General features: G+C 36.5%; 3 protein-coding genes across 6 annotated transcripts in view; 2 read left to right on the forward strand and 1 right to left on the reverse strand.

Moving 5' to 3' along the window:
* The window catches only part of LOC108972935 (serine/threonine-protein kinase NLK2), a 255,837-nt gene that overhangs the window by 190,209 nt on the left and 37,658 nt on the right, over nt 1-27,970 (reverse strand). The gene's annotated exons all lie outside the window — the stretch shown is intronic.
* LOC108972936 (angiopoietin-related protein 7-like) lies at nt 3,355-5,684 on the forward strand. The gene is made up of 4 exons (XM_018939869.1): nt 3,355-3,978; nt 4,035-4,129; nt 4,314-5,408; nt 5,476-5,684. The coding sequence occupies exons 1-4, from the start codon at nt 3,889-3,891 to the stop codon at nt 5,594-5,596; spliced, it is 1,401 nt and encodes a 466-aa protein (XP_018795414.1). The 5' UTR covers nt 3,355-3,888; the 3' UTR covers nt 5,597-5,684.
* LOC108972937 lies at nt 5,815-8,057 on the forward strand. 2 transcript variants are annotated; one of them, XM_018939870.1, is made up of 4 exons: nt 5,815-6,052; nt 7,262-7,384; nt 7,460-7,554; nt 7,633-8,028. In XM_018939870.1, exons 1-4 carry the CDS (start codon nt 6,017-6,019, stop codon nt 7,925-7,927), a joined length of 549 nt encoding a protein of 182 aa, XP_018795415.1. In that variant the 5' UTR covers nt 5,815-6,016; the 3' UTR covers nt 7,928-8,028. The 2 variants fall into 2 exon arrangements, with proteins under 2 accessions (XP_018795415.1, XP_018795416.1); XM_018939871.1 differs by lacking the exon at nt 5,815-6,052 and adding an exon at nt 6,061-6,668 and having other exon boundaries at nt 7,633-8,057.

Consider the following 27,970-nt stretch of genomic DNA (forward strand, 5'->3'; position numbering starts at 1 on the left):
CTTATTGCTGCTGTTTTTAAGGTCGATTTTACATACATACATATGTATTTACATACTTCAAACGATGGCAGCAACAACAATTCAGTACGAGTATTATTCAGATATTTTATTGTGCGATTCAGCTATACAATTTTTGACAATATACAAAACTAAGTTTTTTTGGCATCCACTAGTTTTGATTTTATTTATCTCCTTTCTTGTTTCTCTCTTTTATCACGTTTAGCGGCGGCAGTGCTTATAAAATACTTTTTCTTTCTGTTCTGTTTTCTTCTGGTGTCGTAATGTTGCCACTACGGACGTWTGGGATAGATATTGTGTGCATGTATGTATGTGTAAATATGTAAATACTTTTAAGCGCCACATTCACGCGCCCAAAGTGGGTCAGCGGCAATGCAAAATGACACAAGTGACGACACAATTGCAAATGCTCTTTTTTGCATAAACACACAAACAAATATATATGCAAATACAATATATTCAAACACATGCACAAACATAAGAATGTAGAGGCCTTTGGGAAAGGGGTCACTACAGGTATACTAATGTCGGCTTATGTGCTTAGTAAGTTTATAATTTGTTTACTAATTGTATGAAAGTAGTCATTCAACCTCAACGATAAACGTAAACTTGATTAGATAACGAAGCCATTGGGTGCCAATTAAAAAAGTAAATATAAATAAAATAATCGATAAATACATTTATGGAGTGCTGAGAAATTACATGAAGAGTGTAAATAAATACTATGTACGTTGGGGAAGTATAAACATTTGTATATATCACCCGTTTCTAGATCCAAGTAGCAGTACTTTAGTCAATAGCCTTCTTTTGACAGATCGCGAGGGGGTCGTGCCAAGCTGTTACGATATTTTTGTTCAGTATTACTTGGCATTTCATCATAGAAAGACTTACACCTGCACAACGTTTACAATTATTACGAAAATTCACGTTCGGTAAATGTGTTTCACGCTCTTCTCTCAACTTGTGACAGTACACGAATACCCTGCAGAGTCGATTTGGCGCCGTTCGCAGGAGCTCGGACTAACGTATGAAACGACTTGGCGTATTTAACGTCGACATCTTCAACTGAAAGTCTACAAAAAACAACTTGTGCAAGAAATGAGACTGCTGGACCTTCCCAAGCGACATCGCTTCACTCAATGGGCTCTTGAAAAATTCCAAGATCATCAGACTTTTTCTAGACAAATATTGTTCAGCGATGAGACGCATTTCTGGATCAATAGGTATGTATGTAAACAAGTAAAATTGCCGTATTTTAAGCGAAGAGCAACTTGAAGAGATTCAAAGCTGTCATTTTACCCAGAAAAATCAACGGTTTGCTGTGGTTTGTAGGCCGGTGAAATCATCGGCCCATACTTCTTTAAAAATATTGCCGTCGGAAAGTAACTGTCAATGGCGACCGTTATCGCGCCATGATAATTTGATGACAGAAATTGAAGCTCGTGATCTCGGCGACATTTGGTTTCAATAAGACATCGCCACTTCCCACACATTGCGTCAATCAATGGATTTCACATTTTGGGCCGGTCGACTGGCCAACAAGATTGTGTGATATCACACCGTTAGAGCTTTTCCTAAGGGTTGTGTAAAGTCTAAAGAGTATGCGGACAATTTCGCTTCGAGGCAGGCCTTGGAACAAAAAATTACGCGTGTCATTCGCCAGTTACCAGTCGAAATGCTCGAAAGAGTCATCGAAAATTAAATACGACAGGTGGACCATCGAGTCGTAGCCGCGGCCAACATTTGAAAGAGATAATCTTTAAAAAAGTAATACCCAAAAAACCCCACTGAAGTTGACGTTTCTGTGTTTTTTCTTTAAAAAGCTTCGAACCTCGAAATAAATCACCCTTTATAACGGAATTTAATGCCTTTTATGATCGATTTTAGGCCATAAATGACAAGAGATAGTCTAGCACATGGATTTCAATGAAAATTGCTTTATGAATGTACCATGTGATCAACTTTGACTCGAACTGCTCCGTTTGATTATTTTGCATAAACGATTATTCAACATAAATATCTTAAACGGCCTGTAAGGAATACCAGAATATTCATGGATTTTTTATCACGATAATGCGCTGTCACCTTCTAGCTCGTGCTAACCGTGCTCGTCTCAGTGACTTCTTTCTGTGTTTGAAACTGAAAACTCCGCTTCGGCGGAAACCGTAAAAAGTTCACTACAGTCACTAAAAGTAATTCGCTGAAGGCACTGAAACCTATAACAAGTTTATGGAAAAGCGTTGGCTTCTATTGACTAAGAAGCGTATTTTATGCCGCGATAATAAATATCAGAATTCAAATACGTGAACATGTTGATGTTATTTTGTCGGTTTGAGTTATATTGATCAGATATATCAGTAATAATTCCACAGAAACCAGAGATAAGCTTTTCAGTCATTAAATAATTTCAAGGAATCTTCACTGAATTGGTCCATTTAGCTATATATATATATATGTATGTATGTACAGAACGTGTTCAAATATTTTTTGTTATAGACTGAGTATTTACATATAACGAAGTAGAGGCTTATCGATAAATTAATGCATAATGATATCGAGATGTCGATGAATGGTGAGGTTTGCACTCACTTTGCACTTTCAAAACAAAAAATATTTGAATTTTATCTGCTATTAATTTAAAATCGATTTGTATCTATAAATCAAATATATTATCAAGTTATCGATATACCCTCACACACCATTAGAAACTATGCAGTCGACTATTGATCAGCTGGCAGTCGAGAAATTATTATGAGAACTTTATTAGTTCACCAAATGATTTGAAATAATATGTGTAATTGGTTAGGCCAATCTAGAATTTAAAAGAATCGATTATTTTTTGTTTCTCTTAAAGTACACTTTGGGGTGCTAAAACCATGATTCAGATTGGCACGATAAAAGAAATCTTGTCCTATTAAATAGTTACAAATGTATATGCTGATACTTTTAAACTATCGACTAATCGATTGTTATATTATATTATGTGTATATCGATATCTACTAATCGACTATTATAGTATAAGCCGATATATTATGTATATGCTGACAATTTTGTTCAACAGATTAATCGATTATTAATTTTTCTTATCAAAAACGCCATTGTAGATTGAAATTAAATTAAATTAGAAACGGAAAGTCTTCTCAGACGCTGTGACAAGCTTTTGAATATGAAACTTACGATTGCGAAATAGCAATACAAGATAATTTCAAATTCCTGGAAACGTTTAAGAACTGATAGCAACCCAAGATTATGGGCAGAAGAGCAATATAAGAGAGCTGAACGCCGACTAATCTCGCATTCTGTATTTCACTTTTACAGCTTTCAAGTTCGCTCGCGAACCGTTCTTCTCGCAATCTTTCGATTGGCCGGAAACCGCTGTCAAATCTCAGCTCGGGAAAAATATTTGCTATTGTAGATTGTGAGACAGTTTCCAAAGTGAAAGCGATAAGTGCGGACGAAAACAATGAGTTTGAGTTAAAGCAGAAGATTGATAAGCGTTCTGTTTAGAAATCGAAATTAGTGCGCTGTTATTTTTTCGAAATTGTGAAAGTAATAAAAAAACACAATAATTTATTTCAGTGGATTTTCTTTCAAGTAGAAGACATAGATTTATACAAATGAGAGAAAATGTCTATCAAAAATTATTTTAAAATTAAAGTATGAGCATAAAGTTCTAATTCTACGGCAGAAGTCATAAAGAAAAGAAGAAGCAAATCGTTCTGAAAAAGACTTAAATATTTTTATTATTTTTCGGTGGTGTCTTTGAGGCCATCCAATGTAGGAGTGTTGAGGTTTTTAAAAATTGAGCGAAATACAGTTTGAAAAATAAAAACCATTAACCGGTTTGCTACAGCAATTTCCTTATTATTATGGCCCATATACGTTTTTGTTGCGTATATTTCGCGTTTTTCATATTTGTTTGGAGCCATGCTGCCATATCAGTGGAGCAAAATAGCAACGTAATATATGAAACATGGTCTAAATGTTGCAAATATTTACAATTTTTATCCACCAGGCATACACGTTACTTTTTGGCGGCGAGGCAAACATGGCAAACTTACATATGGAGGCCAAAATTATGCGAGAAAAATTAAGCGAACATCGGCAGAGGTGAATACCAAGCGTTTACAGAAACAATAATATTATATAAATGAACTGAATTGTCTTTCAAAACTTACAACTTGTCTTCTATGAGCAAAAAATACAAGACTTAGTTCATAATTTTAAAATTCTTAATTTCTTCCTAAAAAACTATGTCGTCTATTTTTAAAACCACTTTCTCAATAATTTTTAGTTTAAGCAACCTGCGGAAGAACTACGCAAGCCTGCAGAAACGTTTGGAAAATCTGGAGAACACACAAAAGAAGCAAAGTAATGACAACATATTGCAAAAGCTTCAAAAATACATCGTGTTGAAGCTCAACGCACAGAGCAAAGAGCTGGTGCAAAAGCAAAGTGATTACAAAAAAATCATTCAGGACCTGTTCGAAACGCAAATGAAGACATATAAGAAAGAACTGAAGAAGTTCGAAACCAAATTGTTGCAGGAAATGCAAAGTGAACTCGATGAACAAAAGCATCGCACACAGGAGAGCGATAAAAATAAAAAACAGATCGACAAGGAAACGCACAAAACACTACTCAATTTATTGACAAATCTAAAAAATAGACCCGAAGAGGTCCTCAAGTTAAAGCCAGAAGCTATCGCATTATTGATAGACATTAGAAATATAATTGAGATATATACCGAGGAAGGTAAATTGCCGTCGTATGTGACATATGTGCCGAATACTTACGACAAACCGGTCATAGTGAATGCGCAGCCAAAAGTTGGTGTTGAAACCGCAAACAGCTGCCACGAAGCGATCAAGTCGAAACAAGCCGCGGAGTCCGAGGAAGCAACAACAGCTGGCGGCATTTATGCCTTGAATATGACGAAATATAATTTCAACAATATGTATGGTTATTGTTTACCTGGCCCGAGCGGAGACGAGACTTGGCTGCTAATACAGCGACGTATTAATGACAAATTATCATTCAACCGCAATTGGCAGGAGTACAAAAATGGTTTCGGTGATTTGACTGGTAGTTTTTTTATTGGACTTGAGCGATTACATAAACTGCTGCTCGGTACGAATTCCCTATTATGGATACAATTGGGTACAGCAACCAATGATAGTCCTTATAGAATATATACGAACTTTTTGATTGCCAATGAAACAGAACAATATCGATTGGTATCATTGGATATCGAAAACCTTAGGGATGACCTGGTCAACGCAAAAGATTGGCGTTTTCAAACATTTGACGCCGGCAATGAGTGTGCGAAGACAATGCAAAGTGGTTGGTGGTATAATGAGACAAAAGAGCAAAATGTTTGTAGTAGTGGGTGAGTAGCTGGTAGATATTTTGCTAACGAATACAGGTGGTTTCATTTGAATTTACCTTATTTCTAGGAACTTGCATACAAAACTTGGAAATGTGATCTGGAATAACTGGGACGACGTGGTTTATGTGCATATGGCGATACGGCATGTCGATCCTGCACTAGAAGTCCATATTTCATTGGAACGATAGAGACGCAGGGGTGTAATTCGTAAGCGAGAAAATGCACCAAAAATATTGTTACAGTTTTAAACGCATTAAATGCAGAAATAAAACATCAGCAGCGACATTTTAAAGACTATATCATGAAATATATTTTTCCATATTTCGAAAAGGTTTCCAGTTTCAGTTTCACTGTACGGTGTATATAGAATTTCACCAACTTGTGATAACCTTTGTAATACACCGGCGAAAGATAGAGAGGCAAATCGCCAGCAGTGTCATGAAACCCCACTACCTGCTCTCTCACTCTCGCTCTCCCCATCTTGTTTACGTTTAAATTAATTGTTTAATTTTTTCGAAAAATTTTGTGAACTCCATAGACAGTTGTCTTGGTAAGAGCACTGAGTGCGGTTTGCTTTTAATATTGTAGTCATTGCGAAAAGTAACGGTATGCTCTCTATACGTTTTAAGAGAAAAGCTCTGAAGGTAATCGTTAAAAGTTTATTTATATTTTGTGTTTGTTTTGTGAAAAGAATAAAAAAGCGCCGAGAAATGAAAAATAAATGTTAAGTACTATGTTCAAAAGCAGCAGAAACAGAACCAAGCGCGCCAATTCGAGAGCGAAATTGTTGACAGTTATCTGTGAAATTTTGTAGTAAAGTTCAAGATACTCAGAAATTTTGAAACTTTGTTCATTAACCCCCCTAATTTGTTATATTTTGTGCGGTGTGATCTTTGTTTTAACACAAACGACGGTTCCTATATCAATGAACGGTCTAATCTACTTTCATATATAACATAGAAGTGGACATTTGACTTATTTCATACAAACCATCGAAATCATTTGATAATTCGTTCCACGCAAGCGTCATGAAGGCACTGGCAGAAGGGAATGTGGCGACTCCAGTAGATGAATTGAGGCTGTGCTGCGTACTAGGATAGGTGAAACCACTGTGGCGGAGAGTATGATTCGTCTTGGTACTAGCGGTTGCCCACAGGGAGGAGTTCTATCCCCTCTACTATGCAGCCTAGTAGTAAATGAGATCTTTGAGATGGGATTCGGTGCAGGGGTACGCTGATGACATTGTCATAATGACACGAGGTAAATTTGGGAACACTCTCTGCAACATAGTTCAAAGGGTCTTAAGTCTAGCAAAGGGATGGTGCAATACGGTAGGGTTAATTATTAACCCGTCAAAAACAACCGTTGTCCCTTTAACAAAGCGAAGATCTCTTCTGACACTTGGTGACAGGGAGTTGGTCATGTCTAAAGAGGTCAAATTCCTAGGTCTCACATTAGACTCAAACTTACGGTAGAATAGGCGCGTGGAATTAACTCAGTCCAGAGCCAACAAGGCACTCATGATACGCCTAGCCGGCAGTTCCTGGGGCTGCAAGCAGGCTCAAAGCCCTAAGTTTCAACTACTTGGACAAAGATCCCATCCCAAAAATCAATAAATGGTATAGGCAGGCTCGTGGTTTTTTCGCTAGATGTATGGAATGTGATGTATTCAGGTCTATAAAACGACACTAGTTAAAAGTTTCGAATATGCCTAAATTTGTGCCATAGGGCGTGGCATGCATGATGTAAGAACTAACTCAAGATTTTCTCCGAAAAATTGGAGATAATTTAAGAAAGCTTTTTATAAAATGACGATAAATATATATGATTTTGTGTTATTTTTTCGAAAATAGAATTTACTTGACTACAGCGCGTGCCATATTACTATGTCTAAAAGCTCAACATTCTGCCTACTGTTACAAATCTTAATAATGTGCTGTGTATATGGAGGAAACAGAGCGGCTGATGACGACAATGCAAGTAGAAACAAATTACCGTTCCTAAAAATATATATGTATTTTCATGTAATCATTTTCAATCCAATGCCACAGGCCTTCACACTAGTTCTTGGCAGCGAGTCAACACTGCAAAGCTTGGAGAAAGAAGTCAGCGATGCTAAAGCAACGCTCACAGATGTCATAAACAGGTATGCAGTCAAAGAAGATCAAAATTCTTAAAATAGATAAAACAAACAAAATTTTCACATCTAATGAGCGTGCTTTAGTTCCAGCCAACTACTCGAAGATTATAATGCCTTGGTTGAAGATTTTGAAAAGCTAGAAACTGCGCTGGGCAAGCAAAATGACATTGTGTCGAGTAAACTGAGAACATTTATTGAGGATAACATTGCAGTACAGAGCACGGAGCTGCTGCAAGAGCTGACAGCTGATCAAAAATGGCTGCAAGAGATGATGAGCGCGCAACAGCGTTCGTTTATCGCAGAGTTGCAAACGAGCGAAGGGAAACTGCTTGCTGAAATCAAACAAAATACAACACCCAATGAAGTGTGGACTCATTAATGGCGCCATTTTTTCGTAGCTGAGCTGCAAATGAACACTGCGAAACGTTTAAAATTTCCTTTTAGTTGTTTAGTCAAGTAATAAAATAAGAGAGTAAACTATACTTATTTAGAAATAAATGTGCTTCCGAGCGTTCTTTAGTACGAAAAATTCATATTTTTCCAAAAATCTAAAGAAATTATCTGCCAAAATATTAGCACTGGTCATCCTGACCTAAAGCGGAGTTGGAGTGTTCAGACCTGTTGCAATGTGTTCCAAAGATCATTATTGTTAGTCAATTTGATCTCGTATACCCTTTTTTTAACATGAGCTCAAAAATTTTCGATGGGGTTTAATTCAGGGCCTATTCTCTTTGTCATTGCGTACGACAGCATTACTTCCTTGATTATTTTGGCGTATACTGTTGCATTCATGACGGTCTTTATACGGTGAATTGACCCAACAACGTACCATGATACTGGAACCTGCGTGTTTTACAGTCTTTCCGGTAACTTTACTAGCATATTTCAAATTTGTGGTTGTTAGAACATAGGATAGCGAACCCTTTCCACCAAATAAAACTATTTCAGATTCATTTGTCACACAGAATATTACGCCATTTTTTAAATGGCCACTGTGGGCGGTTTTTAGCAAAAGGCGACACGTTTGGACACTTGCTTATTTGTCAAAAGAGGGAAAAATATTCGAAAATCAGGAAAAACAAATTGGAAAACTTTGCGAATAATTAAAAATAGAAAGAATATAACTCATGCGAGACATAACGGCGCTGAAATTTTTAACATAAAAAGCAAAGATTACGGTAGAGTCTTGCAATTGGTGTGCGAATGTAGGTGTACAGCAAGCAACGGATCGGATCAAAGGGCAAAGCACTGCCGGTCAAATCGGTGCATGTATGTGTGTCTTCATTATTGCTGTAAAATTCGCGAGTGATTAATTTTTTTTTTTTTTGTTGTCATAAAAAATAGCGAATTTTGCAAGCAAATAGCTAAGTACACATACATAAACACGCACGCACGTAAACGGAACAGAACAAAGCACGCAATGGTGGAGTGGGAGCACTGAGCCGGAAGAGTTGCGTGTAGGTGAATCACTTGTTAATAGCCGGCAAGTTAAGACGCTCAGCCAAGCACGAAAGCCATTTGAAAAGGTTGTGTTGAAAAATGCATGTGAGTGAGTATGTATGCAGCCGAAAGACTTTGTTGCTGCATTCACAAATTTCAAAATGAAATTGAAATAACAAAAATATGCGTAAACCAATTTTCCCTTCACAGAAGACGAAGAAGAAAAGAATTAATAAGCCAGCTAAAGAATTGGTTTTAAGATGCCGCCGTTTTTTTCTTTTGTCCAGCAATTAAAATTTTATTATACTCACAATGGTAGAGGCAGGAAGAATAGAGGCGTTTTCGGGCGAAAACGAATTAACAGCTTGTGACTTCAAACCGCTGGGGTGTAAAGAACAAACAGACAATATTTAAAGCTCGTGCTGAGCATAAAAATGTTTTTGGGCCTTATCAAATTGGCGCAAAACTCGGTTTCAAACAACAAATATACATATGAATAATCCACAAATATCGATAATACGTCAAAAAAAAATAATAAATAAATCAAAGAAAATTTTCGATAAAATATCTACATTAAAAAAGCCGATATCGATACAAAAAAGGTTGTTATCGATATCGATAATTAAAAAATCGATTCTAAAACTAGCGACATTGCGGGCGAAATACAAATAATTGGTTTAGCGTATAATAATAATGCCTTCAAATCTATATATATGTAGCATATAGTATGTATGTATATCGATAAAAGGTTTATATTTTATATCGATAAATTACTTGAAAATATAGATAATAACGTCATATGTCAATATATTTAGACATTTAAATAAAATTAAGACAAACTACATATACGTAAAAACTTTTCGATAAGAAAAGCTAAGAATAAATACTAAAAATACTAAAAATGAGAAAAACTATATTTTGAAGGTAAAAAGATGCTTTTACAGTAGTATTATTTCCGTTCCAAGTAAAATAATCAATAAAGGCTGCAAAAGTATTATCAAACCTGGAGTTGTAGAGATATCGATATACCTATTCTTCAATTATCGATATTAAATTTTGAGATGTCGATATAGTATATAAAAGTGCGTTAATAAAGTAATAATAAATGCACCAGTATATATAAAACTGCGTTAATAAAATTATAATAAATGAACCAAAAGACTAAACCAAAACAAACATCGAATTTTAAATTAATCCATATGTAATATCGATTATCAATAAGCAATTTTTTGAGTTGTCGATAATTATAAATAACGATAAAATATCGGCAATATAACATAAAAATACCGATAACTTATCGATAATATAATTTGCGATAGTATAAACACTGATAAATCATAAGCAAGCGGAAAATATTGATAGAAACTAAACGTAGAATACTGAAAAACTCCTATAAAAGTCGATAAGGTATTTTAAGCATACCGATAACAAGCTGTAAATACATATATCAGTACCCAATCATGAAACACCGATCGATTATCGAACAAAATTTATAAATTAAATCATAACAAAAAATAAATGAACCAGTTTGAAGACGTACCATATGTCAGTGTTATCAGAGGTACTACGAAAGATTACTCAAAGAAGTTATCAACGTAATAATGCTGTAATTAATTTTTTGACTTGGTCTACAATTTTGTTATAGGACTTTCGACTTACATATATTTAAACCCTTTAATAATGAGTAATGCATTTTTTGTGCTCACTACTGTAAATCTATACGAAAAATTTAATAGTCTGAATGGCTAGCCTCAAGTAAGAACAAGCATAAAGCAGTTTATATGACTAGTACATACATACATATGTGTGTGTCTACGGTGGTATCACCCAACAGAGCGCTGCGTTGTCCCATGCGTTGGAGCGTAAAGTACGTTAAACCTCGCACATGAAGTTGTAAGTTTACGGCAATAACCCTACACCAGCCAACCATAAGCCTGACATATGCAAATATGTACACCTATAGTACATATGTACGTGAGTGCTACATGCCACATTATGGCGACTACGTGGTGGGAATTTCAAACCCCCTTTTTCTAGCAATTATAATTACAATTGAAAAAAACTTGTAAAACAATAAAAATAAAAAAGACGGTTTGTCATTAGAATGCTATGACAAAAGTAAATCAATAAAAACAAAAAGACACAGCAATTGCTTCTTTGGGACAGAAGCATAACTTTGTTGGGTGTTCTAGATGATTCTCGGTGCTTGAACTAGAGAAGATAGCTATAAACCACAGAGTTTATGGAAAATGAAGTTCAAATATTTTTAAGCAAATTTTCAACATTCGGTTTACGTAAAAAATCAATTTTACTACTTAAATTTTTTCCATAATTTTACAAAATTTCATTTATTCCTCAAAATCTACTATCTCGTTTCCTTCAAAGTAAACCCCATTGGCCACAATGCACTTATGACAACTTTTTTTTTCCAGTCCTCGAAACATTTGTTAAAGACACTTTCCAGAATAGCCTGCAGTGTGCGTCGCGATTCACGTTTAATGTCTTCAACTGACGTAAAACAGTTTCCCCGGAGCGTTCGTTTGAGTTTATTGAATAGCCAAAAGTCACACACAAAAATCACGAAGAATTAATACTCACAAATACTGCATAACACTCAAATAACATTTGTTGTTGACAGTTTAATCTTGGTTTCGAACCTGCTTTGACGTGGTTTTTCATCTTCGGCTCCCCTATGCCACGATATTCGGCCGATTGATCGCCTGCTTCCGAATCGTAAACATAGATCCAAACTTATTGCCAGTAATATAACGTTTCATGACCTGGTAGTCGGAAAACATTGTTTCACAGATGTCAGTGAGACGCTGTTTTTCGAAAAAAAAAATTTGGAACCAATCGTGCTTTCACTTTTCCTAGGCTCAAATGATCTTTCAAAATTATTTTCACTGATACCTTCCGATTTTTTGCCTACAAGAGTATATGAATATGTACGATTATGGTATCCATATTGCATACAATGTTGCATTTTGCCAATTAGTCATATGGTATCGAAACGTGCCTTATGACATCGTGCGTAACAAAGAAAAGAAATAATAAATTGCTTAACACTCAGAATTTCTACGAATTACCCAACCGGGCACTGTGTTCACTAAGGCACTAATTACTGAGTACATTCACATCTTCTATGCGCTAGTTGCTTAGGTTGTTGGCATTTGAACTCACCTGAAATGAGAAGAAAGAGAGAATTAATTTTAAAATAATAACCATTTGAGTACATACAGTTTTGTTTGTAATGTAGTAATGCATTTCGGTTATGAGTAAATGTAAAGAAAAAATATATACAATAAATACTATATACTCGCATTCTGCTGGAGTGAACTGTCATTATAACCTTGAAGGGTGTTTCTTTCTATAGGGTGTGTCATGTCCTTAAAGAAATTTTCAACATTCAATCTGAAATCTAACTAGCACTAATCCATTTAAACTGCGCACGCAAACAATGAAACAATATTTTTTCCTAAATTGGTATAACCGCTTCTATTATCGTGAGATCTTCACAGTTGTTTGGTAAATGTTTGTTTTAAACGTAAACAATTTGTCTGGTAACTTTGATTCATGCTGGGTACATGAAGAAGTCCGTAGAAGGACATCCTGGAATTCTACCCTTGTTGATCACTGCCGACAGTCTTTACTGTGCTCAAATACCGACGAGGAGCTTATAGATAGGCGAAGCCGCTGGTGAAGAGCTACAGTGAGCTTTATCACTGATGGGTCGAAACCATCAAAGTTGTGTGGTGGAAGTTAGAGTGACGAAATCTAGGAACTTTTTTCTCCATTTTCCAGCTCTCTCATCACTTAGATTAAATATCTCGACGTCCTACTTTCTATCAACCTGGCGTAATAGGCGGAATAGATATCAACTGTCTTTACAAATGTGTGGCTTTGCCGATTTTTGAGTCTTTTCGCTCAATACTTAGGAGCATTTAGGTATCGCATTGATCCGACATTCTCAGCTGTCCAAAGGGATTCGTTTTTTTTGGATCGTCCTTTTAACCGGACCCTAACTTAACCTAAGGTTTCATCTGAAAATTCTATTTCAGTGATGCATCTAAATTAGACTATATCTCTACTATCGACAATTATTGTAACATATGCAACAACAACTAATCGGAGAGCATGCGGAACTATCTTCTCGAAGCCACATAGCCGCAAACCCCTCTAAAACCTGACGAAATTATTTATTTCCCTTCAAAACAAAATTAATATTCATTAAAATGTTCAAAAAAGCGCCCACTTGATGTCAGTTTTCATCAAAGTACGCACAATTAAGAAACATTCTAAACGCAAATAAAAGCAACAACAAATTATTGTTCAGCTCACAGTGCCGCAGAAAGGGTCTTTATGGCAACAGTGAAAACAGTGGTTAGCGTTTTCAAAGGATGGCATTGTGTATGAATTGATGAAAGACGTGCACCACCTGCTCTCAACCGCTCCGATGACGCATGTTTGTTGAAGGTTTTTGTTATTGCTTTCTATGCGTAAAACGAAAGAACAAGGAAATTTTTATATGTATGTAATTACATAAATGTATATAATTTTTGAGGATTAAACGCTTTAAGCATTTTCTTGTAGAGAACTTTCTGAAAATAACAGAAAACGAAACACTTGACTATAGAGAAAAACAACAAACAACGTTAACTTCGGTTGAACCAAAGCTTAACACCCTTCACAAGTAAAAAACAAGTTCCATACATGAACCTAATTTTGATCGATCAGCTTATAAGGCAGCTATATGATATAGTGATTAGATCTCGACAGTTCCGACAAATGAGCAGCTTCTTAGGGAGAAAAAAATGTGTAAAAAAATTTCAGATCAATATCGGGAAAGCTGAGGGATTAGTTCGGCTATTCGCAACAGTGTCTCACATCTTGCAACCCAGCATTCCTTATTGGATTATTTTCGACTGATCAGGCCACATCCAGCTGAGAGTGTACACGAAGACCGTGAATAGTCGATTCGGCGCCTTTAGCAGCAACTGACGTATGGAACGACTTGGCGCATCTTACCTCGAGATCTTTAATTGAAAGCTTGCAAAATAGAGTTTGGGCAAGAACTGAAGACAATCGACCTTCCCAAGTGACATCGCTTCGCTCAATGAGCTCGTGAAAAGCTCCGAGAAAATCCGACGTTTTCGATGCAAATTGTTTTAGAAACCAGGTATTTGAGACGAAGAGCAACCTGAAAAGATTCAAGAGCTGTCATTTAATTCAGAAAAAGCAACGGTTCGTGGTTTGTGGGACGGTCCACATTTCTTTAAAAATATTGCTAACGAGAGCATAACCGTTATCGCGGCGTAATAACCGACTATTTGATGCCTGAAATTGAAGTTTGTGAACTTGGCGCAATTTGGTTTCAACAAGACACACATCGCATCAATCAATGGATTTATTGAGAAAACACTTTGAGGAACAGATAATTTCACGTTTTGGGCCGGTCCATTGGTGATCTTAGTGTTGTCACACCATTAGTATCTTAGAGCTAAACATCACGTGTGATCCTCGGCAGTTACCAGTCGAAATGTTTGAACAAGTCATCAAAAGTTTGACTCAACGGGTGGTGCATCTGAAACGTAGAGATAATCTTCAAAAAAAAAAATGTTTCAGAGAATTTTTTTCGAATGATAACAAACGTTTCCTATTAAAATATTGAAGTTTCTGCGGTTTTTCTTTGAAAAGTAGAGAACCTCGAAATGGCTCATTATTTATACATCATTTTTAGGTCCTCTGACATTTCTGATATCCAGAATTAGCCTATAAATATATATATAATATTAGCCTATAAATATTTTCATAGGTTCTTTCGTTAAATTGTGTAATCGTAATTATATATCGGAACCATAGGAGCATCATCATTACCCCGAACGCTTGGAACACTATTCCGCTCAACGGAATCTCATATGAATACAATCTGAATGCATTCCGTCAACACGTCCTACGAAAGTACAAACCTATAAGTAAATGTCACTGCAATACTATTACAAAACAGCTGCTGAGAAAGAAGAAGAGGACATGCATACATAGAGAAGAGATTGAGCTACGCACCACTACGAGGTTACGCCGGCTATGAAATGCATAATAAATATGAAACTGATGATAATGCACGCCCGTCACACAACCAAACAGTTGCTGGCAAAGATATAATGATGAATGACATTATAGCGAAGGACGGGAATAAGGATAAGCCGGGCGCGCAACCCCTGCTCCTTTGATACTTACAATAGTCAATGCAACTTAAAAAGCTCACAACGCCAAAGGATGCGGAAGTGAACAGCAGACGGCTGGCCGGCCGGCAGTCACTTTTCACCGTACGCACATATATATGTATGTATGGTTGTGTATGTATGTGCGTTGCTATGGCATGACGCGTCTGTGGTTGACACGCAGACAGCGTAGCATTTCAGATTTCAGTGGCGTGCGTAGTCACCAAGGGTAGGGAAGATTTTCGATGCATAACGAGTGTTCAACCCCCGACAGTAACGGGCCCTTGCATTGGTAAGTGCACACGCATGGAAATTAACATGCGTCGTCGCCGGTTTGTGGAAAACGAAAACTAAAGAAGCAGCGCTGCAGCAAAGTTGAGAGTGAAAATCCTCAAACAATCGTCAGCAGACCGCAGCTGAACTTGCTCACTAGGAGTGCGACGCACAGTGGAGTGTGAAAGATGGCAGTCGCAAGTACTTTAGGCCAGCTGGATTAGCATATGGTGGGTTTTATGTAGCGGCGAATTTTTTCTGCTGTGTACACCACCATTGTGGAACATCCTTGATGCATGAAGCATTCACTTAACGGTCTGGCCTTTAGTTAAAAGTACATTTCATACACAAAGGTCTATGATAATCTTATGTTTTAGATGTAAAGCTCGCTCAATTCTTTAGAAGTGGGAGATATTGCATTTTAGCTCTTAATTTGTTCTTATGCTGACTAGACCAGAAATACTCGCTTTCTTTGAAAAATCTCGCCAAAATCAGAGCTACAATAAAAATACAGTGTTTAGCAAGCGAAGGCCCCACTTAGAGTTTTGTAGTACATTCTACTGAAAATACCGAAGATTTAAGTTTTTTAAGAACGACTTCATTTATAATTACTTTTAGAAGATATTTTCGATTTTGGGGCACTTTGTGAAACCCGAAATTTCAAAATCCCGCTAATTTGAGGAGCACCATCTTCAGAATTCTGCTTTTTGTAGCTAAACTCTAGCAAATTGCTCGACTTGGCAACACTTTCTGAATCCCGAAATTTTTTAATCCCGTTAAATTCGGAATCCCGAAAAAATGCTTTTTGTAAATATTATCGAGCAAATTGCTAGATGTGGCAACATTTTGTTAATCCCCTTAAATTCGGGATCCCGAAAAAATGCTTTTTGTAAATATTATCGAGCAATGCTCGATGTGGCAACATTTTGTTAATACCGTTAAATTCGGGATCCCGAAAATTTTTTGAACTCATTTCTTGCTGCTGAGGCAATGTTACAAAATAAAGCATTTAATTTGACTTTTTTACTCGCAATATAGTGAAGCCCAACATTATGTGAAATGATTTATTATTGAGCACTTTTAGAGCAATCCTAAAGACATACATACTATATATTTATAAGTATGTTTGATAGTTCTGTGACGTTTAGTCATAAGCTTTTATTGTAACTCGTTATGTCAAAATCAGGTATATACGTATATAAACTTTTCTAAGGAATTATTATATGGGTAATTACTTTTTATAGCAACCCTAAAGGTATGCTACATGCGGAAAATTTACTCTCAAAGTTCAATTTTTCAGCGTTTCATGTTTCATTGTGTATTCATATTACCTATATAACACTTATCATATCTATCAGTTCTTTTAATAAGCTGATATACGACTTCATATCGTAAATGTATACTACAATTACAAACATTTTTGCCTTAAGAATATAAACTTTTATTGAAACTCGTTACATAGGAATCAGCCACGTAGGCAAATACTGTTAGAAGTACTGTATTGGCTCAATTTTCGGTGTTTACTTTATAAATAAAATATATTTAATTTATTAACGACAGTTTAAAAAGGAGTATTAAATTAACATTTGAACGCGGATGAAAGCAAATTGTAATTTGTTGTAAAATGCCTAAGGGTCAAGAAATTTGTCCCCAAACCAACAACAACAAAATCATACCGTCCAAAGCACGTGTATGCCCAAACAGTCCAACGATATATACATACTTAAATATTTATGTGCGTACACATTTCAAACAGTGTCGCAATAAAAGGGCACAGAACTAACGGAGAAAACTTGCTCGCTCGTGCCAAATGTGATCTGAAACTTAACCGCTTATAACACCCACAAAATAGGCTACAAAGTTTGCACACGACAAACAGAAAGATATTTTCGGTTATACCCAACAGCTCCACCCAACGCAGCGGCAACTAAAAGCTATCCTTCGAAGTTGGAGTGAGCTGCGGCAACGATGTGGCCAATAGGTGCGAACAAACTCACATACATATATGCTATATATACATATGTATATTGGGAGGATATATAAGGACACGCGTTGAATCATTCACATTGGCCAATAGAGAATAGATACAAATATATATTTATGTACGTAGTCATATCGATTTGTATATACATATGTATATCTATATGAAATTCCCGGGCAATTTGAAAGCATATTCGCAGCCGTTGATTCCTTATATGCTCACAAAAGTTTTATTTGATAGGTGTAATAGCTGCTCAGGGTATATATAATACATCTGTATATGTCTGTGAACAACTATGCCTTCTGAATTTTTTTTTTTAAACAAGAAAAAACGTTAACTTCGGTTGCACCGAAGCTAAATACCCTTSACAGGTGCATTTCTGTTAGTAATTATGTGTTCAGTTTATATGGAAGCTATATGCTATAGTCATTCGTTCTGAATAATTTTTTTTTTGAGATTATATTGTTACCTTAAGCAGTAGTCCATGCCAAATTTCCACGAAGATATGTCGTCAAATGAGGAAGTTTCCCATGTAAACATTTGATTCCGATCATTCAGTTTGTATGACAGCTATATGTTATAGTAATCCGATCTGAACAATTTCTTCGGAGATTATATTGCTGCTTTAGAAAATAACCTGTATCAACTTTTGTGAAAATACATTGTGAAATGTGAAAGTTTTCTATACAAAAACTTGATTCCGATCATTCCGTTTGTATGGCAGCTATATGCTATCGTCAACCGATCTGAACAATTTTTTCGGAGATTATATTGTTGCCTTAGGAAATAATCTATACCAAATTTCGTGAATATATCTTTTCAAGCGTGAAAGTTTTCCATACAAGAACTTGATTCCGATTGTTCAGTTTGTATGGCAGCTATATGTTATAGTGATCCGATCTGAACAATTTCTTCGGAGATTACATTGCAGACTTAGAAAATAATCTATACCAAATTTCGTGAATATATCTTGTCAAATGTAAAAGATTTCCATGCAAGCATTTGATTCAGATCATTCAGTTTGTATGACAGCTATATGTTATAGAAATCCGATCTGAACAATTTCTTCGGAGATTATATTGCTGCTTTAGAAAATAACCTGTATCAACTTTTGTGAAATGTGAAAGTTTTCCATACAAGAACTTGATTCCGATCATTYMGTTTGTATGGCACCTATATGCTATCGTCAACCGATCTGAACAATTTCTTCGGAGATTATATTGTTGCCTTAGAAAATAATCTATACCAAATTTCCTGAATATATCTTTTCAAGCGTGAAAATTTTCTATACAAGAACTTGATTCCCATTGTTCAGTTTGTATGGCAGCTATATGTTATAGTGGTCCGATATCGGCAGTTCCGACAAATGAGCAGCTTCTTGAAGAGAAAATAACGTTTGCAAAATTTCAAAACGATATCTTAAAAACTGAGGGATTAGTTCGTATATATACAGACGGGCATGGCTAAATCGACACAGCTCGACATACTGATCATTTATATATATATATAGTTTTAGTTTCTGGGTGTTACAAACTTCGTAACAAACTTAATATACCCTGTTCAGGGTATAAAAAAACGTATGGAGACGTCTCGCAAATACATACTAAGCACCAATCTTCTTTAATATCTTTGCAAATCTTCTGAGCAAAATACATCTTAAGAATGTGTCATATCAAATTTGTTGGCTTGCTTTCAATAACACTGATTTGTCAAATACATATATAACGGTATAATTGTATAACTAAGTTTTAGAGGGTATTTTTTAAATTTCATAAACCGTTTAAGAATTGCATGCGAGGCATCAAGCTGAATACCTTATTCAATATAATTTGAAATAGTTAATTAGCTAAAATTATCAAAGAATTTACGTTGTTTTCGTCGCTGGCTTGTTGGCATAGACCATAGCTTGACGTAGCCCCACAGGAAATAGTCAAACGGCGTCACATCGCACGACCGACGCGACCTATTGACTGAGCCATTTCGTGAGATAACACGTTCACCAAACTTGATTTTTAATAAATCAATTGTCACATTCGCTGTGTGGCTTATGGCGTTGTCCTGTTGAAGCCACACATTGTCCAAGATTCCCATTCACAATAACGTGCCTGCCGGTCTTCATTATCACGGAAGAAGTACGGCCTAATGACGCCGCTGGCTCATAAACCGGACCAAACTGTAATTTTTTCGGGATGCAATGGTCACTCATGGAGTACGTGTGGATTGCTGCCTGACAAATACTGCATATTTTGCTTATTGACGAAGTCATTTAGCCAGAACTGAGCCTCATAGCTGAGGATGATTTTTTGTTGAAAATTCGGACCATTTTCAAGTTGTTTGCTCAGCCCAATTCCCGAACATGCGGCGATTCTGGCGGTCAAGCGGCTTCAGTTTTTGCGCCAATTTGATCTGGTTTGTAGGTAGGCCAAGATCTTTTCGCCACAACGACGTCACAGAGATGGCCAACGACGTGTGAGTGTGAAATGAGGTTTCTTGAGGCCGCAATATTCTTGACACTACTTCTTTGTCTCATTGGCACGGAAACTGTGCTTGTTGATTAAATTTTCAACTCAATTAAGATGTTTAGAAAAACAATCCTGGATAAATATAAACACTATAAGAGTATTACTAAGCTTTCAACATATAAACCTGTTAAATTTGCCTGGAGGTTAAGTTGGGAATGAAATATTTCAAACTACTTCGAAGCAATTCAGCCCACTCTGGACCCAAGGCTACTGAGTATTCCTGGAAAGCAATTGTCAACGTGTAAAAATTCTACTAAATTATTAAATTTAATTTCTGCACAATTCTTTAACAGAAATATGGAAAAAAACTGGCGCACTTCAAGCCCAAAATATCTTTAATTGTCTACAGTCTGCGCTCGCGGCGTTTTCATGCATTTCGTGTGCTTTCATTTCTCCATTTTCCACAGCAAACATTTACCACAAAAATTGGGGAAAAAAAACTTGCCAACAACAACGAGAACGAAGCAACCTATTAATGCTACATATGGCACACATGGACGCTGCCGAACAGCCCCGAACGCAATGTGTGTCCTTGCCAAAGTGCCCGCATCAAGCGACGACGTCGGTAAGAAAGCGTATGCCATACAAGAGCAAAGCGGAGAGGTGATGCTCAGGTTTTGTTGCTGTTGTTGTTGTGCGCTTTACTTGTAAATGATGCGCGCGCGTTGGCGTTCAGGCGACACAAGGACAAAGTGCAAAAACAAATGCGAGCAGAGAAAAAGCCGTAACCGAGAAGCGCGCGCAGCGAAGATGGAGGTAAAAGCACAAATATGAAAAAAACCAGAAACAAAAACAAAAAATAAAATATGAGCATAAAGCAAGATATACAAATACAGATGTAGGCACACAAAAGGCGCCAAGAGAGGCGCTTTTTGTTGGCTAAGGGCGAAATCTGTTGGTAAGCCAGCCAACCGCACACAACAGAGCAGCACAGCAGCAACAACAACGACAACAGCAACAATTTACCAATGAAATGTAAGCAGCCAGTGCGCGCGAGAAAATGTAGCGATTTCAGCTTGAAATGTGTAGATTGCGGCAATAAAGCGAAAATCTGCGACGCGCTGCTGTTGGAGGCACCTTCTGAGCAGCCTTCGCTGATTTTCTTGAGGTCTGGCATCTCTGCGTGGCAGTGTGAAGCATTGCGGTTGAGATGCTGCTAGAATACTTTACACACACACAAAAATGTATACGAAAGTTGCGTTTAAGAAAAAAAAACTCGCTAAAAATATCAAAATACTTTACTTTGGCAGCTTAATTTTACTAGAAATCTTGCAACAATAACAATAACAAATAGCGTAAATAGGTGGTGGAAACTATGGTCGGTCGATGTGATTCAAGCGTCGCTCTAGTTGTGGGATTTTGTGAGGGTAGGCGGCATTTTAGCACAATCCACTTGAGATTAAAGCACGAAAGTCCACTCAGTGAGCGCAATGCTGGCGTCACAAATCTCTAAGGATCAAATACAGCGCTGTTAGTTCCATTAAAGTGACATGTTTATGTGAATATGCTCGCATTGCCCAAAATAGGCAAACTCGTATAATGATAAATATCATAATATCTATTTGGGGTAAGAAAAATTTAGAGATTTTTGATAAAAAAAAAATAGATTATATTTTCATTACATTGTTTTAGTAATGCTATATGCCTTGTACAAATGCTACGTGGTGTTAAAAAGCTAGTATTTTAAACTCAAAACCCATTTCAGACAGTTCACAAATCGATATCGGTGAGCTGACCACGAATGTCTATCTAGGTTTCGTTGGAATATCAGGTAATCACGACATATGTATGAGCTGTTCCTTTTTTTCCAAAATATTAATTCGAATCTATGCTGTCAACAATTGAACAGTCTGTGTGAAATCGTTCAGAATCGTTCACCATTAACTAATAGGAGAGGAATTGTGTTCAGCACATGTGTCATAAGCATCGGCAGCGATTCGCCCGAAGTTCCAGGCGCTTAGCTGTGAGGTTCTTATGCATAGTTCGGACCTGGTAGCATACGATGATTACCTGTTCCTGTCATGGCGTATAATAGATGCGGCTGAAAGTTCCCCCTTTTGATATCTCCGCAAAACTAATACGGCTGCATAAACTGACAAAAGCTCCGTCGGAATAGGGAAGGATCTCTCCAAGCCGTTGTCAAACGGGGTTTAAGACAAGCCGACTTTCCATCGTAGGACTTCTTGAATCGACTGCTGGAGAGTGTGCAACTGCTTACGTACGACGATGACATCGATATCATTCGCCTTAACAACCGCGTCGTTAGTTCTGCTTTCTCCAGACCGGATAAGGAAGCGACGCAAATGGATCTGGTAGTGAACGAGAGTAAGACGAAATATCTCCTGTCTTTTTTATTACTTCCTGTTCCTTTTTACAAATTATTCATTTCATTTTCAAGGTAAATATTCGAAACTGGGAGAGAAAGTGCGAGCGAAATACTCTTAAATTCAGGCTGTCATTAAACATATGTATACTATATATTAAGACATGCAAAATACGAGCAGAATTCAAGTGGTAATAAAAGTGAAATTGAATAAAAGTTTGTTGAAGCAAATTTGTGAGTTATATACATCTGTAGATATGTGTATAATAAATTTCATTTAAATGCGTATACCTATAACTGTGCATAAATAAAAATGTGTGCAAAAAATGTAAACAATAGAGAATTCAAGGTTAAGAGGTCGGAGGCTTACTGAAATCCAACAGCACAATTTTACTTAAGGCTGTGAAAAATAGGAAATTAGGTTGTCTGTATTTATTATTGATACTAAAAAAATCAATAACAAGAACAAAGTTGGCTTTATCTGCGTCGAGGCTATAATACTTACCCTTCACAGGTACATTTTTTATAGCACAAAAGAGTATAAAAAGATCTTTATCTTGTATTTGATCGTTAAGCGTGTATGACAGCAGAAGGTACGATACCGGCGGTTTCGACAGATGAGCAGATTCTTGGAGAAGGAATAGGACGGGTGCAAAATTTCAAAAAAATCGTTGGAATGTCAGAAGGATCAGTGAAAAGTATTTTGAAAGATAAATTTAGAGCTAAGAAAAGTGCAACCACGATTCTTTCTAAAATTACTTTTTTTCCGAAATTCGTTAACGTTTGTGAAGCAAAACCTTCCGACTATACAGATGTCATGAAACATATTACTACTAGTGATGACTCGAGGATCTTTGCTTACGTCCCGAAAAAAGATGATCAATCGGCCGAATATCGCGGCGAGGGTGAGCCGAAGCTAAAAAAAAAACCACCTCAAAGCAGATTAAAAATCACGGTTATGTGACAGTTTACGTCGATTATGGAAGTGTGACGCACTCCGAATTCCTTCCGATGGCTGTCAACAAAATTGACTATTTGAGTATTATGCGTCGTTTGCGCGAAGCTATTCGTGAAAAGAGTCCGGTAGGTGCGGTAAACTTCCCAAACATATATTTACGGAGAATAAAATACAACGAAAAACCCGCTCATTCAACCTGTACAAATCTCCCGGTACGAACGTAATCATTCCAACAATGCTATGGAATGCGTCTATCCGTGCTATGGCTAACGGCGATGTTCAGGAGATGCATAAAATTCAGCTATGTACCATACTGATGGTGAGAGCCTACTCGCAAGAGTTTAGGCGTATAACTCCCTTCCTGTTGAAAACGTTAGAAAAAAACCTTGGACGTGCACATTAGGGTCCCACCGCCTCCTGGAAGCTTGTCCAAGGCCCAGTTTGCATATACGAAGGCAGATTAGTAGAGACTGCACTCCATACACTGATATTTAAAATCGAAAGCGCTCTTGAATTTAAGGAACACGCTCTTGGAATATTTCAAGAGATTTCTGGAACGTTCAAAAACATGTCTACGGAATCTCTTCTGAAAAGTATCAAGTTAATAGGTGTTGATCCTGCTATACAACGCTGTATCGAAAGCCTCTTTACCGCTAGAAGGGTAAAGTAGAATGGAACGTCGGTACTTTGCAAGGTAGAGTGCTTTCTCCGCTTCTATGGATATCAGTGGTGAACAAACTGCCAAGGAACTTGAACAGCAAAGCCACTAAGATATTGAAAAGGACAGAAAAAATGAATTGTTTTGAAAACTATGTCAGCAAAAATTCATGTTTTCATCTCACAAGCTATTTCTAGGAACGCTTTTGTTGTAATTTTATATTGCTTTTACAAGCCAAGAAGAATAAAATGAGAGAGTAGCCTTTTCTAATTACAGCAAGGCGACAGCTACATTTTTATTGTTTTTTTTTTATGCACACACTTGCATTTATACATACATACATATTTAGCTACTATATGTGGACTCATCAGGTAGCTCAGCCAGTTTTTGCTCTAATGTTATTTGCTTTTTCAACATTTTCACGAACCTCTCTCAAGAAGTTACATACGAGTAACATTTAACAGTTAATTGATTGTTAAAACAGGTCAGAATTTGAGAGAAAAGGTGAAAAAAGGTGAGTTTGTGGACAAATAAGGGCATACGCAAGAGCTCGGACATATTGTAGACTTATTTAATGTACATCGTATATGTATGTACGTATGTATTTTATTTTATTTATTTTTTACACCAGAAACTTTAATGTTTCACAACTGTAATAACATTTACATAAAACATATGTAAGCGTGTATACATATGTATGTATGTACCACATGTTTGGTTACAGGATTATTTGTTTAACACTAAGGTGAAAAGAGCTATTTTTATGTTGCCTACAAATGTAAATACCGACATAGTATACAAGTATATACACATACACGCATACACACGTAGCATCAAATGCTGCCGGCTTGCATTGACGTTGTTCTTTTGCTGCCTTTATTGGGTGAATGCCACACAAGTTGTTGCCAGTGGAGGGCAACAACAATGCTGAAAAATGCTTCGGCTTTTGCAACTGCAATAAACCAAAATGTTTACCCACCTACATGTATATGTATACGTAAGTATGTATGCTAGTGCAGGCGACTTATAATATTTTCTCATATTTATTGTTATTGTTGTTACTCTTTTTTTTTGGAATTTGGGTTATTTAACATGCACTCGCTGCACCAACGCATACGAAAACAACAAATCGGTAGTAAAGCTGTATAAAAATGCCAAAAGCAGGATTATCCTTTGCATAAGAAGGATATTGCATTTCGGTTGCAAGTAAAGGATATTGTAGAGCGCATATATACAAATGCTCAAGTAAAGTGGCGTTTCTGGTTAAGTGGGTGAGCGATATACAGAATTAGCTTGCTTGAGAAAATGCATACAAAATCAACCTATTATGCCTCTAACGGTTAATTTGAAAATGGTGAAAAGTTAAAGTAATTCAGAGAAGTTGAAAACCCATTGGAAAGAAAAGATTGTGGGTCCTTTTTTGTACTCATTTTCGATACCACCAGAAGGAAGCCAAAAAAGCCTACTGACTGTTTGAAAATATCTGATGTCTGAAATTTTGATTGAAAACCTGATTATTTTTTCTCCCTTGGGGTTTGTTTCGGGTAAGTAACATAAAATTTCGTAAAAAACGTGTTGTTCAAATAAAARTAATTTTATATTTTTTTAATTTATAAAATTAAAAGCTTTGGAACGGAGTCCTAAGTAGTCAGTTCCCTTAGTTTTCTAATATTATAGTAAATTTAGTTAGAAGTATTTCTTCAGTTAAAAATATATACCATATATAAAACCATAAAAAATAAAAAAAAAATTAAAAAAAATAAAAAATAAATAGAAAAAACATAAAAAATAAAAGAAATGAAAAAAAAACAAAAAATATCAAAATAAAAACCCAAAATCGTGGATATTCGAATTTTTGACATAAATTTTGTGGTTATGTGAAGAAAGTCTATGAACCAAAGTTATAGAACCTTTTATGATCAGAACTTTTTATACAGGTCGTTAAACGAAAAGAAAGGGGCGTGGTTGATTTTTTAAGGATAAAAGCCGCTACTTCTAAGATTGGGTCCTGGGTCCAAACGGTCCGCGTATGTTTACCACCAAAAATCTCAGATTTGACGATAACGTTGTGGGCTGCTGGATTTCATTACTAGGTTTGCCAGATCCCGAAATATAAGAGACAACTTTTGTTTTTGTTTTTGGTTTTGTTTAGGCACTTCATTACAAAGCATCTATGCTAACTGTTAGTGGGCAAAGCCGTCAGTGACTCAACTAGGTGAAAAAAAAGCAATTTTTACTAGGATTTTTATTTTTTACGAATTATTTCCAGCATCTATAGCGAAAAAGCGCGTAAATAGAGAATTAATTGAGTTACAGCGCCAGCAAATTGTCGCTGTGTAATGAAAAAAAAAAATAAATATACACATATGTATGTATGTATATCCATAAATGTGTCGTCCTCCAATACAAAAAAAAAAAAAAAACATAAAATAGAAACAAATGTAAAAATACAAAAGAGAGTGCTGAAAGTAATAACATACATATGTATCTACAGCTGTGGATACTGGATTGGAAACACGTGTAAATATTAAAACCGAATCTGTCATCTGAGATTTGAAACCAAGTTATTCTATTTACTGTTGAAGTACCGAGACAAACAGTTAGGGGAACATTTGAGAGATACGTTCCAACGACAGACGATTTCAAGTTACCGCTACCGGAGATTTCATCCGCTTAAGCAGTCTAACTTTGGGGGGATTTCTCAAAATTATTATATGGACAATATTTTTTGATTTTTTTCCTTCGCCAAATGGAATACAACTCTCTCTCAAGGACCGCACCAAGAACCGTGGAATAGTCTTGAACAGCTGTGGAAGCACAATATGGAAGAAAGAGTGAAAAAGACTAGCAATGCTTTATATGCATGTATGCAGATGCTCGGTACAACCCGGGAGTCTCCCCTGCACTGGTGCTATCCAGCTATTGTAAGATCAATTCTGTTCCACGGTGAAGTAGTACGAAGAACAGGCGTACTGAAATCTACCTACCGACGGCTAATGGAAAGGATTCAGAGGCTCGCTGCGCTGTGCATAATGGGAGCTTTAGGAACAATTCCAACGACAACTCTTGAACTAGTGCTAAACCTGACACCTATAGAACTCTTTGCTGAAAACTGCAGAACAAAATCGGCGGGACGACTACTGGCTGAAGGGCAATTTACATATAAAATCTTTGGAAATTGCTCGGTGGCTAATGGCGTTTTGGCTTGTTCCCACTTTTCAACTGTAATAGGAGGTTCAAAGTAAACTCTATGTTAAGATGGTTGACATTGTGGTATGTTAACTGCAGCCAACAGTCTAAGCAGTTATACAATGGTGTTGAAATGTCTTCCGAAGGAGGACAGCAGTAAAAAGTGTTGCCAGAAGCAAACAACTGCACTACTACTATCAGCCATGTCACAAAGGCATCGAGCGCATTTAATTATTGAACGAGATTGCCAAGAATTATGTACGGCTAACAACCGAAGACGTGATCAACATTGGGAAACCAATGTACTGTCTATACGCCAATCTACACAGAAGCAGGGTACAGGATATCCAAACCCGATGGAACGAGCTGCTCTGATGCAAAAACACAAAAGTCATGTGTAAACCGATAAATCGGAAGCACACAAAATTCCTATTGGCCCTATTGAATAGAAGAGACTGTAGGAACATAATCGGAATACTATCTAATTGGTCACTGTGGCTATACACGCCCCCAGAATTGGGCTGACAGATCGAGAATATTGCAGGAAATGTTTACAGCAAGGCACCAGAGACCTAGTAACTGAAAATCCATGTGGTTGCACAAAGGACCAAAACTAGTCAATGCATGACTCATTTGCCTACCAAATTAACCTAACCTAATATACGCTGTTCAGGGTATAAACATAATATTATTTCATAATATATACAAAACAAAGCCTTCGCAAGTGTTTCTTATTAAACGCCAACTGCTGTATCCGCATATACATATATACATACATATGTATGTATGGCAATGTATGCAAAATAAAAACTTCACAGTTCCAACGAATGTGTAAAAATATTGAAAATGAATATCGAAAA

The sequence above is a fragment of the Bactrocera latifrons genome, unplaced genomic scaffold (assembly GCF_001853355.1).
Source record: "Bactrocera latifrons isolate USDA-ARS-PBARC rearing strain unplaced genomic scaffold, ASM185335v1 scaffold_44, whole genome shotgun sequence".
Lineage (NCBI taxonomy): Eukaryota > Metazoa > Arthropoda > Insecta > Diptera > Tephritidae > Bactrocera > Bactrocera latifrons.

What these genes read in the sequence shown, in the direction of transcription:
- LOC108972936 (XM_018939869.1), top strand. Translation starts at nt 3,889, where the DNA reads ATGGCCCATATACGTTTTTGTTGCGTATATTTCGCGTTTTTCATATTT. An exon ending in CAGTGGAGCAAAATAGCAAC is followed by an intron (nt 3,979 to 4,034) that starts GTAATATATGAA and finishes TTTATCCACCAG; the next exon opens with GCATACACGTTACTTTTTGG. An exon ending in TTAAGCGAACATCGGCAGAG is followed by an intron (nt 4,130 to 4,313) that starts GTGAATACCAAG and finishes AATAATTTTTAG; the next exon opens with TTTAAGCAACCTGCGGAAGA.
- LOC108972937 (XM_018939870.1), top strand. Translation starts at nt 6,017, where the DNA reads ATGCTCTCTATACGTTTTAAGAGAAAAGCTCTGAAG. An exon ending in TTAAGAGAAAAGCTCTGAAG is followed by an intron (nt 6,053 to 7,261) that starts GTAATCGTTAAA and finishes TTTCGAAAATAG; the next exon opens with AATTTACTTGACTACAGCGC. An exon ending in CTCACAGATGTCATAAACAG is followed by an intron (nt 7,555 to 7,632) that starts GTATGCAGTCAA and finishes AGCGTGCTTTAG; the next exon opens with TTCCAGCCAACTACTCGAAG.